Source organism: Haliaeetus leucocephalus, unplaced genomic scaffold (assembly GCF_000737465.1).
Source record: "Haliaeetus leucocephalus isolate CR32 unplaced genomic scaffold, Haliaeetus_leucocephalus-4.0 Scaffold373, whole genome shotgun sequence".
Lineage (NCBI taxonomy): Eukaryota > Metazoa > Chordata > Aves > Accipitriformes > Accipitridae > Haliaeetus > Haliaeetus leucocephalus.
In genome coordinates this window covers 7233417-7250604 of record NW_010972809.1, presented here as the reverse complement: position 1 = coordinate 7250604, position 17188 = coordinate 7233417, and the positions used below count along the sequence as shown (strand labels likewise).

At 43.3% G+C, this 17188-nt stretch overlaps 1 protein-coding gene across 1 annotated transcript in view; it reads left to right on the top strand.

The window, feature by feature from the left end:
- Nucleotides 1-5371, top strand: part of FARS2 (phenylalanyl-tRNA synthetase 2, mitochondrial) — a 193821-nt gene extending 188450 nt beyond the window's left edge. Inside the window, exon 6 of the mRNA XM_010573258.1 lies at nt 5036-5371. Coding sequence (XP_010571560.1) covers nt 5036-5174 — 139 coding nt within the window. The 3' untranslated portion in view covers nt 5175-5371. The remainder of the gene's footprint in view (nt 1-5035) is intronic.
- The last annotated feature ends 11817 nt before the right edge of the window (nt 5372-17188 follow it).

Below are 17188 nucleotides of genomic sequence, written 5' to 3'. Positions count from 1 at the left end.
TCTGTGGGTTTAAAACAACTTTCTTCTGGAGGTGATCTAGTGCCTTTCACTAACATCGAAATCACCTTACAAAAAAACATGTCCATTTTTTAAAATATGCTGTTGTATACAATACACTCTTCCAGAGCAATGGAGTATTAGCATTTGAAAGGACTGATGAGAATGCATCTTTAGGAAAGGCCTTTGTTCAGAGAATTACTGCTATATTCTTCACGCATATCACCATGGTAATTAAATTATTTGCCATTGACAGTAAGGTATATAGCACAAACCTTTTGCCATTTTCCATTATGTGGTTCCTAGCAAAGAATGCTATTTGTCAATTTAAAATTTATAGTATGACATTTAGCAGTTGTAGATGTGGTTTGAAAGCATGAAACAAAAAGGAAAAGGTAGTTGCATCATCATCTTCTTCTTCTTCTTCTTCTTGCAGTTTAATATTCCTCCCCATTTCCACTTAAAACATGAACTGTTCTGGAACTGTTGGAGCCACAAAGCAAAACCAAAGCTGTGCTCTCCACATGGCTTTGGCAACTATGATGCTAGTAACATGAGACAGTATTTTAATTTCTTCCCATCGTTATCCCTCTCAGGACATTGTTGCAAACAAAACAAACCTTTCTCTTTCCCGAGGTCATTTCATGCATACTCAGAGCACGATGTGATCTCTGTGAAGCACGTAGTGGTCAATGAGTACTGTGTGAAGGTTTATGTAAGGTAATTACATAATTAATCTTTGGGGGGAGATATAGGACACAAACTGCTATGGCAGGAATTGAGAGACCCTTAAAGAACCTCATTAACACAACTCACTTAACAGAGAGAGAATAATCTCAAATACTTGCGTTACTATGTGTGTAGATCTTTATTTTTAAATAATATTCTGTAGGAGAAGGTTCAATATAGGTATGGTGGTGAGTAGTACTGCTTAGTGCACTGCTCAGAGTACAAAAGAGGTGGTACTCTTCTTCGCTTTGTGATGCTGTGGGAGATCATCATCTCTACTTTTCTGTTCCCCAAAGTAAATCCAGCTTTCTAGAAAAATGTCTGGTTCTGTGTGTCCTCACCACATAAGAGCAGGGGTAACCTCCCTACAGAGGTCTCTGTGCTTCTGTGCTTTATTTAAGACAGATGGAAAGTAGAACACAGTTAAAAAGTGGGGTTTTTTCCCCACTGCCCCTTTTATCTCCCTCTTCAAGTACAGGATGGAGAAATTTTCATTCTTATTATGGTATTGCATGTGGATGAGACAAATGCCAGTACCAGGCATTTATTCTTTAGGCAACATTTTGGTTACCAAATGACCTGTGGCTTAGTCTTACCTACCTACTGAGACAGATTCCCCAGTACGTTTAGGTGTTTTGCTGTTGGTAGCTTCTGGGTTCAGCTTTCTAGCCAAGTTGTATTTAAAACCACGACAACATCCTTCAGTGGACTTGGTGTAGGGAGAGCTAACACACAGGTATTAATTTATATTGCCTAACATACCCTTTCATTCTAGCCCTGGTCCCAGTGTCAGGTTGCTTTCATGTTTGTTTTATGACACTAGTGGCAGACTAAGGCCCCTTAATTTCTTGCTGTGCTCAGATATCAGGCTGAAATATCGAAATGTATACACTGACCTTCAGGTTGGCCCCATGCAGTGAATCTGACCTGGCAGTGAGCAGCTCCCTTGCACGTGGAGGCGGCTGCATGCCAATTCCTGAAAATCATGAGGCAAAGCTATTTCCTCCAAAAAATGTATGAAAGAGCATTAGGCATTGTTTCTCTCCAGTGTTTGTTCACAGACATATTCTTGTTTCCTCCTGCAGCATCAGAATAAATCCCTGTCTTCCTTTTCCGTTTGAGCAGTGCTTCACTGTATTCACTGCGTTTCATTACCTGAAAGCCGCAGGCTGGTGCAGAGGAGACTTGTGACACTAAGATCAGCTGAAGCCTAATGGGAGAGGAGTCCGCGTGACTGCGAACCTCATGGACTTGTCTGGCAGTGCAGTTTAGGTAAATAAAGCCCAATGCGCTCACTGTTAAGCTTCTAATTTTTTTTTTTTTTTTTACCTGGTGAAGCTGCTGTTCTAGGTTTTGGCCTCAAATTTTCTGTAGTTCAGGCTAGAGAGCTACTGCTTCTGTATCGTCAGGCTGCAGCATGACATGCAGCAGAGAGTTCATTATGCATTAGCAGAGCCATCTTTAAGGTAGGCAAACACTCTGTGACTCTGCAGAACAAAAAGAAAGCAAGAAAGGGAATCAGCAAACATGTATTATTTGCTGACAATAATTGTTTCCAGTTGCAGCTGACGGCAGTGATTAATCACATTGTCTTAGTATTTTATTTGGGGCAGGGAGTAAGTATTAGGGGGAGAAGAGCCAAGAAGTACTCTTCCCCATTTCCCTTGAAAAGTTAGGTAATACTGCTCTGAAAACAATGTCTAAGGTTTTGAAACTTACAGTGTGTCTTTTATTGAAATAGCATTGAACCATTATACTTCTTTCTAATTAATAACATAGATGCAAATAAACCTAGCTGAAAGGATGTAACATACCAACCATGTGAGTTATGTGTAGCCAAAGGTGTATTAGTAGTTACATCATCTTTTGGCTATAATTAAAATAGGTAATTACATTTAATGCATTCCCAGTTTTATTTCTCCTGCACCAATGCTTAACTTCAGCTGCAGCTAACAGAACTCTAGTCCAGTGCTGCTCTTTAAGACCTCTACCGTCTCCTAATTTAAATGCCTCCTAAAGACACTGGTTTTCCACAACACCCACAAGAAACTATTGCATCCTATTCTGATCTATTTAATTTGGCCCATGAATGAACTGCTCACTAGGATGGAGGGAGGGGGATACATAAGCATGTGAGTCAAGAGAAATCATTACCTTCAGTTAACCATGACCAGTGAAGAAAGAGTGCTGTAGCTACCCCTACAACAGCTTAAATACGTTAAGAAAACTTGTGTTTACATCACGTTAAATGGTGGTAATGAGTTTTCCATCATGGGATATATTCCCAGTATATACAAGACTCCAGGATCAGGCCTGTGACTGTACATCTTCTAAATAGATTTTCAGCCAAAGCAATTTGCAAATGTTTTTGATCATGTGGGTTGCTGTAGCACGGTTAAAAGCTGAAATACTACCAGCTGTAATGGTGTTTGCCAGCCTGGTTTTGAACATTGTTTCTGTTGAGCCCCAATTCATTATCCCTCTCTCCTACTCAAATTTCTCTCTTACAATGTAGCATCTGGCCAAACCCTTGTTATTCCATTTACTTGCTTCTCCCAGATCTGTCCTGTCGACTGCTTTGCAGAGGTGGAACAGAGCAGAGCAACACCTCCGCAGTTACACCTCCCCCTCTTTTCAAGAAGATCACTTTTCTACAGCATTTAACCTGCACACAGGGAAACCTCTCGGCTGGTTTTTAGCAGCTAACTGCAGTCAGCTTAACACTTTATGAAATGCAGTTTGCCCTTTCCTATGCTAGTTAGATTTAACTTGCTTTATCTTCAGAGCAGGCAGAAAGGGAGGAATGCTTTAATTCGACATAAACCTTTTTGTTGTTAAGTGCCAGTGGGAGCAGGGCAAGCTTCCCACCCATGTTGGGTGGGACAAAGTTGGTATCAAATAGCTATTCTGAGATAAAAACTCTCTGTGCCTGTTTCTAGCAGGATTTGAGGTTGAAATGAGTATCTTGAGAGTTATCTTTTTGTATGAGCACATATAACCTTAGTTTTAATCAAGTAGTCATAATAAACATGGTTTCTAACATGAAACAATTTTCATGAGAGAGATGACCTGAAGCTTGCTCGATGCTTTTGTGCGCCATTAAATGCAGATTTCTACCGGTCTGGGAGATCCTTCTGTCTAGTACTTGATCTCTGGTTTCCTGTTATTTTTCCCCTCAGATTTTCATTCTTTCACTGAAGTGTTTACCTTTGAAAGAAGAAGCTGTGTGGGCTCCATTTGAAACTAAAAGTAAAAAGGATGCCACAACTGCCATTTAAATTCAGTAATAAAAGCACTGCAATTGTAGAGATGCCCTTGCAAGAGCTATGTACTCCAGCCTGTTTTTGATGGAAAGCAAGAATATTTTTTGCTGTCTTATTCAACTTACTGGTTTGCTCCTGGTTTTGCGTTAACTTGTCTTCGCCTAACTCAGCAACTCTTAAATACTTCCCCCCCCCTTCCCTCTTCTCTGTTCCTTTTGCCTGGTCTCTTTTGCTTTTTCCTTTCCACAGCAAGGGGTAAGAAATTTTGCCGTGTGTGCGTGCTGTCATGTCTCGCCCCATTTCTTCCCGAGTTTGCTGGGATGCTCCTGCACCTCTGGTGCAGTGCAGCCAGTGCCCGGGCGCTGCCCTTTGGTGCTCCACTTTGGGAGTGATGGCTACCCTCATCCTGAGTCCCTGTCCTCCCACAAATGGAGACTTCAGATGCATTTTGCCCTTGTTTCTAATTTCCAGTGAAGGCAAAGTAGTCACCTGAATTGAAAAATAAATGTTTTACTCTGTTTTGCAGCTGTGTGTTCAGTCTCCTCCCCAGGCTGGAGCCTGGATGGTGAGGCTTGTGAGACACCCCACATTAGCTAGCAACATCGCTCTCCAGCATGCAGAGGTTGCGTGGTATTTTCCTTATGCCCATCACGCCAGCCCCACTGGTCTAAGGGGACTGTGTATTCACGCTGCTCCCTCGAGGTAGCCCCATTAGCATGGAAATGAGAGAGCTGTGGTGTCAGCAGCAGTGCAGTGGTGTTAGCATAGCCCTCCTCCTGGGCTTGTTTGCTCTGGTAAGTAGCTACCACATCGCAATACAAGTTGAAGTATAAGGTGGACTTCAGCAAAGTCCTCTGCCAAAATTAAAATTCATCTCATTCCCACCTCTCTGGACTGTGTATTTTAGCATTAAGGTGATTTTCAAGCAACAGGAACAAAATTAGACCACAGATAAAAAATGATCCAGAGGGTAAGTGTTTGGCCTCATGTATTTGCATTTGTAGGCACGTGTATTTATGAGTCCTCTTTTGGTTTATATTTTGTAGGACAAAGAAGGTCAGCCATTGCTACCGTATCATTTACCGCCACCCGGAGAGGACTTTAACGCAGGACGAGGTGCATCGCATCCATCAAGCTATTGAGGAATCAGCAGTTCGAGAACTTGGGGTTGAGGGCAGGTTCTAGCAATGCTGGTCTGAAGCCCTAATGACAGTTGCTTTTTCCTTTTTTGTTTTTTCTCTTCCGTCTTTTTTTTTTTTTCTTTTGGGGGTTGGGGGGTACAAGTAGAGAGAGGGAGGTTTTGACTGAACCTAGCGCATGGAAAACGATTGATAAATGGGCAATGGTAAAACTACCAGATAATAAACATTACTACTGAGAAATCATTGACAAAGCGCTGGCGCTTTATTTTAAGAAATGGGAGAACAGCAGTAATGTAAGATTTCCCTCCTGTTACAATAAGAAGTACACTGCCTGGTGGTTTTCTGTGTTGTTAATTGGTCCCTGGGTTCCATTAAACTGTAAATACTTGGCATTATTTCTGTGTTGACAGGATCTGTCCATGTAACAAGTGAAGCAAATCAGAGACACAGATTAGCTCAGGGAAGAAAAATGCATCCCTCCCTCTTTTTAAAATAAGAAATGTCAGGTTCTGCTTCAAGAAGCCTTCCAAGAAGTACGTCTTGCAAAGTTTGGCTCTCTCACCTTCAGAGCCCATGGGTTTTGCTTTCATCTGCTACGGAGAAGGAGCCAGTGTGGCTCTGGGACCAGGCTTGGCTGTTTTCAAATGCTGGGTCATTGGTGAGTCTTTCCTGTTGGACCCCCCTGCTCCCACAGTGCTGAGCAGAGCCATTTAGCAAGGCCCTGCAAACTGTGCCACCTTCCCCAGGTGAGGAGCTCCCTTGTCTCAGTTCTCCTCACATAGGCACCAGTGCAGGATAAGTCTGTTCCCCTGTCACCATCAAAGGATTAATATCACATGGGGCAGGATGGCAGAAAAGAGAAACTCTTCCTTACAATGCCCTGAAAAGCAGCTGCCTTGATCTCTCACAGTATCTTACTTTCTAGCAGCAATGTCTGCTCAGAAATTTGACCTTTAAGGCAGGAAACCAAACTAAAATGGGATCTCCTACTATTTCAGGCACCAGTCGCTTTACAGGATGCGTGGCTTTTTCATTGCAGGTTATAATAAGTAAATTCTGGCAGTGGTATGATGCTGGGACCTGTAGAACTGTTCAAATGGTCTGATAAATACTTGATGACCCATTGCAGATGCTGATATGGAATATGGGACCTGTTTTTGCTTGTAATGGTATTTCGTACAGTCTTACAGGTCACATCTGGTTGCTGTGCAGGCAACATTCCCTCCTTCAGGGTAGAAGGCAGTAAAAGCGCTGCAATAAACAGCACCTAACACTGATTTATACCTTATCAAGAAACATCTGTGCAGCAGGCTTGTACTCAGCCATAAGAAGCCAGTTACTATTGCAGATGTGACAGAAGCAGAGAGCTCATTTTAATTTCATTACTCAACATATTTAGCTGTGTAAACAAATCCTAATCTAAATTGCTGTTTTGTTATCCAAATAACTTGATTATGAAAACAATATGCTAGACTTTCTACAAGGCAAAAAGAATGGGTGCCATTTAGGCACCAGAAAAACCTCCCTGGTTATTTTTAAACCATGATCTACTAAGATCCATAAATGCAGCCTAGCCCATTTGATGTTTCTCTGTCTCCTTCATCCTTTGCCTGTTCAGGATTCTCAGGATTCTCACTGAAGAGGAGGAGCACTCCCCTGAACTGCACTGAGCAATAACTGTTGCAAGACAGGGCCTGATCGATGCTGCCACATGGGACAACAAATTATGTGGATGCTAATTGATGGGATTACCTATGGAGAGAGTACTAAAACCTGCCTGCTGTATGAAAGAACTAAGTCTCTTGGGAAAACAAGAGACTATCTGGGGTGGAGTAGATTGCAAGATTCCCCTTTTAATTTATTGATTAGTAAAGTTTCCCTTTTCTGCTCCCCAAATCCTTCAGTACTTCTCTCATTCTGATCAGCTGGTTTTAAGGACATAGAAACCTGGGGAAAGCAAGGAGGAGAAAATTGGACAATGAGCCTTTGTCACTGCAGCCGCAGACTATCATGTCCAGCTTTGCAAGGACACTTGGGTGTTCTTGAGTTGGCCAGTCTCCAGCCACTAACATCAGTTGTGTTTGATGTGTCTGGCTATGAACTGTCCACACTCTGGTGAGGAGGGGCCCCCTGCAACAGCCAGGTCTTGGTGGAGTAACTCTATTCTTTAAAACCTAAAATATTAACCTCATGGGCTAATAGGATAAGGGGGAAATGCGAAGCTTTCCCTGAAGTTGACCTGACACCATGGGATCATCTTCTGGAGTAGGTGTTTTTATAGCAGCAACTTTCAGACAAAAATGTGAACCATTAAGATGAAAAAAAAAACCAAACAGCTTCTCCAGGAGCAAGCATGATTCAATTATATGAAGGATTTTAAGGCCTGTAAAATCAGATGGACTGGCAGTGAGCATAATATGAAGACTTGGTTATGTTTAGATTAGGTAAGCCTTTGTCATATATATTTTAGGATTAATCTACTCTAAAGACATATTGTTCTGGCAAAGATTTGCCACTACTAGCAAAGCAGACCTGAGATCAATAAGCATCAGAGATGCATTTTTATGTTGCTGTCCTTTAGAAAATATGACTTTTTCTTCAAAGCCTGACCTTATTTTTACTGGGGAAATTTGCTATGGGCAGTAGTAGAGTCTCAAACCGTATGGTCCCTTGCGGATACCAACAGAGAGCCCATGGGAATCTAAAGCTATAATAGCCATGATTTATTTTACTGCTGATCAGAGACACATGATGCTAATGATATCTCAGGGGCTGGGCTGATCCTTGGTGGGAGTATAGAAAACTTGGCTAAGGAAGGTCCTTGGTACGGTCACTGACCAACTCTGTCAAAGAAAGGGCTACCCTCAGCTGCCACTTGGCTTTTCTCAAGACATATTTAGCACAAAGGTAGGTGAACTAGCTTGAAGACCAAGAACAATGTAGCTGCCAAGGTAAGTTCACTTGTAAGTCTCTGCTACCCTACAGTCTGTCTCATGAACATGCCTCAATCTTGGATGAGCTAGAAGTTGGGTAAAGGTGGATGAGTTCCTAAATATCAAAGTGATACTGTGCCATGTGGAAATATTAAGGGGAGCAGCATTTGAGTAATTAATGTGCATGCTCACTAACTAGCATAGTGACAGGCACAAGGCCCTGCTTCTTGTTTTTATCAACTGCCTGTGTTTATTTTTGTGTGCTGCTGGGTTTTATATCAGCATCCTATAATAAAAGAGAAAAAATTCAATGTAGCAAAAGACGCTACACGTCCCCAGGAGAACTGGCTGTGGATTTCTATGACTGAACAGTATGTACTGTTTTAATGTTCTGGGTGCTGGGTTTGTTCCTAGTTGCCACTGGTTTTCAAGCTAGCTGTGATTTCTGGAAGACTAAAGATTTAGCTTTAACACCCAGTTTGGGATCTTCCCAGTAAACTGGCAGCAAATTTACAGTGCACTGAGACTTACCTAGTTTTGATGTTCTCATTAAAGGCAGTGCAATGGAAAAGTGTTGCGAGCTAGAAAAGCAGTAAATTGCTCTGTGTTCTCACCCTTGAGACTTCAGTGACCTCTGCCATAGTATTGCCAGGCACGATCAAACAATAGCACAAATCTGAAAGCAGTTTTGTACTGAGAGTCCAAACTAGATTAGTAAACCACTGGTGGTGGTCATTTGCCTTCCATTAAGAGTGTTCTCCAGGTTGGTGGCCATACTTCAGCACTGAATTTACTGTCTTCTTACTCTGTGTACCTGTACTGCATTTCTCAAGTATTGACAAATTGGCCTCAGCCCTTGGATAATTTCGTGGTGGGGTTAGCTTTTTTTTTTCAAGTGGGAAAAAAAAAAAAAGTGGGCTTTTTATTTGTTTGGTAGTTTTTATCTGCAGTGACTAATGCATTGCAGCTGTCCCAGGTAAAATTCATGGCCAAGACAGGACTCTTTGGTCGTCCATTGAAGTAAACATGGGGAGTCTTGCCCCAAAAAGCAGAATTATGTCTGTCTGAGTTCATATTTGGGTAAAACTAAAGAACCACGTCTTCACTGTCAGTTGACTAAAGGTTGGCTGGTGCTCATTAGTTAAGCCAAGGTCAGAAAGCACTCTGTGTCTTCCCACCACCACCCCAAACACACACAGAAGTAGTTTTATGCACAAGGAAGTTCTGTCAAATTCAGCGCAAGCATATAAAATGGTTGTGCTGGGTATTTGAGGCCTGCTAGTTGATATCACTGAACTATCTCCATCAAAATTGGTACCATCTGGGAGAGAAAATGGGTTTGTACTTCAGCTCTGAAATATGCAGCCATATTTTTAAAGCTCAGAGCTCTCTTCAGATATTATCTGCTGTGAGTCTTCACTAAAAGAAGACTGTTTTTGTAAAACAGATTTGCTTTCTGTGTAGACAGGCCATATTGACTAATTACACATGTTGTGATCAAATTTTAAGATACAGGAGCGTTGTCTCTGAAGGGCCACCAGGACTGAAGCAATCTTGTGAGGACGTTGAACAAATTTGTAGGGGACACAAGAAACCAACCATTGGCACTTGCTACCTGCTTTTAAACGTTACTGCAATTACATCTGAATTTTAAGCTGACTATCTTGGAAGATTCAATTACAGTTCAACATAGAGTGCAGGCATATGCTGGGTGAAGGCACTGACTTCTCCAGAATCTGTTGTATAAGGTTTGATCATCATTAACATCTGATGCACTCGCATATTTGGCAGTTTTCATGCTTTTGTGCTTTTGTCAGATGGCCTCTGTTACTCTATTTATGCCCACTGTTAACTACGTAGAGTCTGTTTTAGTCTGCCTTTTATACTTGGAAAACTGTGCCTAAAATCACTTCTGCCATGACCTAGCTTTCTCATTTCAGTTTTGCTTACCTTCTCTTACAGTTCTTGCTTTGCAAGTTTGGTATAACTTTGGTGAAGAAACAGTGTCAGGCTGTAGGCAAGGAGATTTATTATACCACAGCCTAAAGCCTGTGCTCCCACACCACATTACTGCAGGGTCTCTCTGTGCTCACACTCTGGATGCAGGCGATTAACACGCGGTCCAGGGAATTGTGCCTCTGCCTGCTCAGTAATTTGCTGGGCAGCACCGCAGTCATCCAGAGCAGCTGCCACTTAAATGGGCAGTAGATTGTTCTCTTTTTATTTTAGCGTCTGCAGCTTCACTTGTATCACAGTATGATACAGCCAGAAGCGCTGTGTTGGTATTTGCTGCAGCTAAGCATCAATTGGATGCATCTTGTGATGTGGTGGCTGTGCAGCCATTTTTCAGGAGAAGCGCTGTGTGCTCGTGAATGGTTATTACCATCTCCATCTACAGATGTGACACACATTGAGACCAAGGGTCAGGATTAAAAAATTATTAGACCCCAACAAGTACAGATAACTGCTTGTGGGAGTTTGTTGATGTCTGTGCACGTTTGAAAGTCCCACTAGGCATCTGTCCAAATGTTTGGTCACTTGAAACATTTTGTAACCCAGTACTCGGTGACCGTGGTGACACTGGTGTCATTTTGGGAGAGAGGAGCTAGTTTAGCGAGGGATCACAGGGTAGCTGAGCAGCAAGGCAGGAGGACTTGTCTTCTGACGTCCTGGGCTTCAAAGCGCTGAATTACCCTCCCTTCCACCATGCTACTGGGAGGCATGGATGTGATTTTGGCTGCCTGCCTTTGCATAGGCACATAGTAAATAATTAGTATGCATGGCCAGGCTTTTTGGTCATCAGTTATTTTTGTAACTGATGATTAATTTAAGGGATTATTGATTCTCATGCCAAATCTTTACTCACTGGTGGTAGAGAAACAGTCATTCACAGGGTCTTTATTGACAGATCTCAGTATATAAATCAGCATGGGAATGGAAGTGTAGGTCTGTAGGTTGGTTTGTGTCTTCCAGATCATGAGGGGATTGACAGAGGTTTAACTCAAGTCAAAGGTCTAACCTCATGTACCTACTCTGAGGCCCTTTTTGTTGGGTGTTCAGCAGCTTGCCAGGTGCTTTCAGGAGGAATGGGGCCATCTGGGATCACCAAACAGCTCTCCAGAGACATCTGCCCAGTGTCCATCAGGAAGCCCTTGCCTGGGCACTGGGGGCTCTGAGCACACATGGTGCTTTGAACAGCAACACCAGTGGAGCCTGGTTGCCTTCAGATTTCTGTCCTATGCTCACAATACACATAAGCCTACCTCCTTGGGCCCTCCCCTGAAATGCTTCCTTGCTTCTACAATCTCCTAAGTGCTCTTTAAGCTCCTTTCCATGACCCCAAACCTCAGCTCATCTCCCCTTTCTACTGCAGTGCCCTGCTCAGTGCCCGGTGCCTTGCCAGAAGCTTGCTCGGAGGGCTTTCACACTGGCTGGCCAACGGGGCAAGCAAACCAGATAGATGACCCCTGTGCACGTGCATTACTGTTGGGTCTCCCCTCTCAGCACAGCTGCTGTTTTTCACAAAGTTTGCCAGAACGTCATGCCTCGGAGACCCTCACCTTTAAGTCCAGCACAGATGGGTTTATTCCAGGGGGTTCAAAAGTCAGCGAAGGTCACTGACAGTGGAAGGACGCCCGTCACTATTGCACACACCCTCACTTCCTTAAGAAGATGAGACAGAGAAATAGCAGGGTTGTAAGGAAGGTTGTCAGCGTAAATAAGTGTATCCTGACTGAAAGTTCAGACAGGGGAGACAGCATATTAGTAAAAATCTGATGCCCAGCGTGGTCCCCTGCATGTACTTCCAGAAAATTATTACAAATGTATTTTTGATAAATAGTAACAGCAGCCTTCTGTGTGTGTTTACAAGCTGCTGTGTTATTATGCTATATAGTCTGCATCACTTTTCATTCCTTTCCGCTTGCTAGAAACTGAAAAGTTTGGTTAGGAATTAAATGATTTCCGGTTGTTCCTGGTCTTGCAGTGTTACCTCTTATTTTTGAACGAGGAGGGCAGCCCAGCATTGCTAAGGAGATCTTCAGCACCTTGCCAAATTATTTTATTCATGTGCTGCACACACACATATGTATGAAATCGGTTGGACTGGGTGATGCGAGCCATATTTCTGTGCTGCGGATACAAAAGCAGAGTTGTTGTTCCCCATACTCTGTGTGATTAGAGACTTTTCTCTCCTGCTGCTTTGCTCCGATACACAGAAAATCACCTTTTTCTAAGAAAAATTCAATACTTTCTGATGTCTCCTGCTGTCAGAGAGCCTACAATCTTCTGAGCACTCTCCCTTCAAAGAGCAATCGAATTTTGGGCAAACTCCCTTTCCCACTTGAGACATTTTCCTTTCAGCCTGAAAGACTTTCTGGCACCTGTTTTAGGCTCCTGTGCAACACCTGCTGCTGGTGACAATGCAGGTCTTTTTCCGCCTTGTGGGAAGAAAGGTGACTTAATAGAAAGGCCAACTTTATAAAAGAAATTTGAACAACTTAAATGTTCTACCTTAATTAAAAAAAAAATAAAAATCCTAGCCTCTTAAAAGTTATTATTAACAGTCAGTTTTGATCTTTACTAGAGGGCGGGCTCGCACAGTGGTAACATTTCCACATCAGTGCAGCCCATGAGGCACCAACAGAGGACAGACAGCTTTGCCACTGAAGGCTCTTTCATTCATGTTTGGAAAATTGCTTGGTAGTTTTCTGGCTTCCTTTCTGTTTGGTCACAAATCTGGAGTCACTGGCTGCACCTTCTCTGCTTATTCCCTAACACTTTCTGTGGTACTTTATGGATTGAATTCCTTGACTGTTCACGGTGTTGGAGTTGTGAAGCATCCTTAGGGCTACTGTGAAATACATCACCAGGGGAGTCAGGACTTCAAAGGCACCCAGCTCCTGGGGTGCTCTCCGCATTACTCGCTTGCTCCTGAGCAGCCAGAACAGCCACCAGCCCCACCACCTTTCCCAGGCAGCCCAGACTGCAGCTCAGAGCTTGTTCTGCAGGAGCAACACAGACTTCTGGAGGGCTCTTGTGCGTGGGCAAGAGTTTGCCAAACTGAGCAGGGACCAGTGCATCTGTGAGCGCATTTCTGCCCAGACAGTTGGGTGGGCTGCCAGTGACACCTGGAATGAGATCCATTTTAAGGCCGAGGATGACAACACATGGTTGGGACAGGGAGGAGAAATTCCTACCTTGGGTCCAGTGTGTTTCAGGAGAGCCACTGTAAGATGTATCAGTTACATCCTTGAAAGGAACCTTGTTACCTGCCAAGAGGAAACAGCTCTGCAGAGGACAGGGCAACAGATGCGAAAGTGGCTCTTAACTTGCAGGTCCTCTTGATTGCTACCACTTTCTCTGGGCTATAAAGGAGATCGGCTGGAGGAGAGGTTGTCCAGGCACTGCGATGCCTCTCCTAGCACTGATGTTTCAATGGAGACATGATGAACAGGAAGAAAAGTACTGAAATTTCCCAGTGGTGAGCAGATGTGATATGATCCACATGGAACAGTCGGCCCTGTGTTCAGATAGCAACTGTTACATGTTGCTAGGGAAGAGGCGATTTGTCTGATGTCGATGCAGGTGGCATCATGCATGGCCATGTCTACCTGGAAACCTCCTCTGCAGTCCAGGCTGATGTTAAGCCAAACCAAGAGCCTCCTTGCAGTCTTCCTGATTCGGAAAAACTCAAGTTAAAGGGCTCTGTGCAATCCTCATGTAGATTGTAAGGTCCACTGTAGGCCATGGTGATCCCAAGTAGGCCTTTCCTACGCAGCCGTTGAGTTATTTTGTAAATAAAGCCAGAGCACTGTGTATGGGGCCCCATCCAGAAAGCTCTCTGGAAAATCATGCCCTGTAAATGGGGTGGAGAAGGCTCATTATGGAACTCTCTCACTTAGTGACAGACCTAAAAAGGAAGAGCAAATTTGACCATAAATGTGAGACTTTTTCTTAATAGTGACAATAACCCTGGGCTTTCCTACAAGATCTTAAGGATCTTGAAACATTTTTCAAATTAAGAACAAACCCTACACAGTTATCAGACACATGAACTGAAGGCTGGAGAGGCTGAGAGTTTTGTCTGGTGCTGCAGATTAAGTCCTGAATCCAGGTGTCCCAGAGTGCCCTCTGATCCAGTATCAGAGTCCCGTTCTGTAGGTGGTGCCTGCCCTCTGGAAGAGAGGACCTTAGTGCTTTACCTGATCCTTGCAGCACTGGGCAGGATTAGGCCCCACTTCATGACTCTGCTTCTCTGCATTGCAGTGGCATTTAAAAAATTACACTGGATGCTTTCTCCTCCTGAATTTGCAAAATCAAACCAGAAGTGTTACAGTGACTGAGCGAGAAAGGATGAAGGAAGGAAACTGGGAGATGAGGGGGGTCACCAGGCATTAATTTTCCCCACACCTCCCCAACCGTCCCTTCTTTTCAAAGCACATATTGGGTTAGGCTAAGGGGCGACTGGCAGCAGGTCCACAGGACCTTGGTCCTCTGTGGATGTGTCTTCTGCAAGGGCCTCAGTCTGGTGTGTGTACTGAAACTATGTCAGGAGGTGCACAGTTGCTGCCTGGGGCTTTTGTGTGCCTGGTCTGCCAGAAGATTTAACATTCCCAATCAGGAGCTCTTGGGCACCTTGGATCTGCTGTAAGGAGGGAGATAAAGTGCGTAGCGGTGAGGCTTAGCCCTGCAGGGACATCGCTCCAGAAATGACGGTTCAGAGAACCACAGTGCTTCTCCTCCCACTGGTCCTTCCCCCCACCGAAGCCAGCACGCACCGCCAATGCTTGCGTCAGAGCGACTTAACTCAGACGCATCTCTATAGGGTGCCATAAGAGCTGAGACTCACGTGGTGGTGACTGAAACACATTTCCTCTTGTGAAAGGCTGGTAAGCATACTTGAAAGCATTTCATCAAGTTACTGAATAGTATTTTGTTCTTCTTGTCTCAATATGATGAGCATAGCTTGGCAGTCCAGGCACTTAAATACAAGATCATGTATGTAGGAGTTCTCAATACGTTATTTTTCCTCCGTTAACTTACACGTTTTCCCTTTGTACCCATGCAAACTTCTGTCATTCACGTCCTGTGGCAAAGAGCTCAGTTTAACTAAGCTGTGTTAAAAAGAAAATGTGCTTTGGATTGGTTTGAACCTGCCATCTAGCTTCACCTGGTGTCCCAAATCCCAAAATAACTGGTACAGTCAACACCAGGCCCTCGATAACCAGAGAGGTACTGACAAATCTGGAAAATTTCTGGAGGAGAGTGACAAAGCTGATCAGGAGAGGTGGAAGTACAGGTAGATGAGTTCAAATATAAAATGATGCAGAGCTTAGCTCAGGAATGACTAACGAATGTGTGGTTTGTGAGACATGTAGCGCTCTGATGAGTATGAACACCCTCCCACTCTCCTGAGCGCGAGAGAGGAATTTTTAGCATGACACGCAGGGGTATAACAAGGGCTAATAGTGTGACAGTCAGGCTGAATGCAAGGTAAAATTCCCTGACAGTGAGATATATTGAGGGAAAGGGCAGGAGCCCAACTGCTTGGTCCTTTCTAAAGCCAGACTGGACAAAGCATTAGGAAAGGTACTCCAGAGAGCAAGCATTAATTGGCAGGAGGACGAACTGGTGATCTAATAGGTCCTTTCCATTTCTAGCTCCTATGATATGCTATTCTCTGTAATGAGTTTTGACTGGTTTTAAGCTCAGAGGGTAACAGGGAGATAAAACTGAATGAAAAGATTAACAATAGGAACTAAGAAAAAACTGTAGGTTTGTTTAATAGTCATGGAAAGTGCCAGATTGAGAGTTCCTTAGGCCAATGGTGCTATTTGAAAATAGCATTGCAAATGGGAAAGTGAAAATTGTTACATTGGTAATGATTATGGTAATGACTTATTTTTATAGAGCCCCGGTAGTCCAGAAGGATCCAAGAGCACATTTCAGATTGGAGGTGTGCATGTGTGCATCCATATAATGGGAGAATTTCTGCAGCTGACACTGAAATGCAGCAACCACTGGACTGAAACAACCTGTTTTAATGGCAAACAGCAGTTTAAGATGAGATATAAAGAATAACCTCTGTAATTGAAACTATAAGAGAATTGTTTTGGTTTGGCAGAATTTCATTAACTGATTAATTATCTAGGCAGGAGTTTCTTTTGCAACTGCCTTTCCCCATGTCTTTGCTTTTAAGACAGCAGGGTCTGGCAACATTGACCTGGCTTCCCTGGTTACTTTTGGTTGGGCAGGGAGAAATCTGCCGAACTAGCAGGACCCTGAGCCAAGCCACGCTGGACTGGCATCAAGGATGGGCAGGAGGTCACTGGTCATGACATTGCTGGTTGTCCTGGCCCACGTCCCCCTCACGCTCTTACCTCTTGGAGGCTTTTCAAGAAGGGTTTCCTGCAGACGCTGTATTTTCCAGGCTGTTGGCCATAGGCATTTGGTTCATGTAGTAATATCTTGCTCTGGGCCTGATGCCTGAATGTGGCTGCTGTAGGCAAAAGCTGCCTTGTTGTGTAGTTTTTATCTCCTTCTCATGAATCCTGATTTCCAGACTCTAAATTCCTGGAGGACAAGGGGCCTTATTTATTTTAGCAAAGACAACAAGGAAGCCCTATTGGAAAAGAAAAGTATGAAAATGTGAAATAGTAAGGTCTGTGTATGGAACAAGAAAAAGCAATTTGTAAAAGCTGAAATATGTTATTAACTGTTTTTAATAGTTGTCTTAAAGTGTTAAGTTGTTTTTAACTTAACAACTGTTAAAGTTGATTATCATTCATGTGGAGAACAATTCTTCATTTCCCTTTTTTTTTTAAAATAAGCAATCACAAATCTAAGAGAAGGAGTTAGAAAGTGGCCAGAATATAGATGTTGTACATTGTTTATCCTCCATGAAATTAGACTTTCTTAGATGACATCCTTGAGGAGTCATTTGAATTGAAAGAGGAAGGAAATGATCTAGGTGAGAACTTGCATGTTGAACATGTCATCCTTCTGGAGCCACATGCTCACCATGGAACTGACTCACATGACATTAAAAATTGTTTGTTCTCATTTATGCTGTCTGCAACACTACGTTTAACGTAATATTTGTTAGTTTTGCAATTAATCAAAC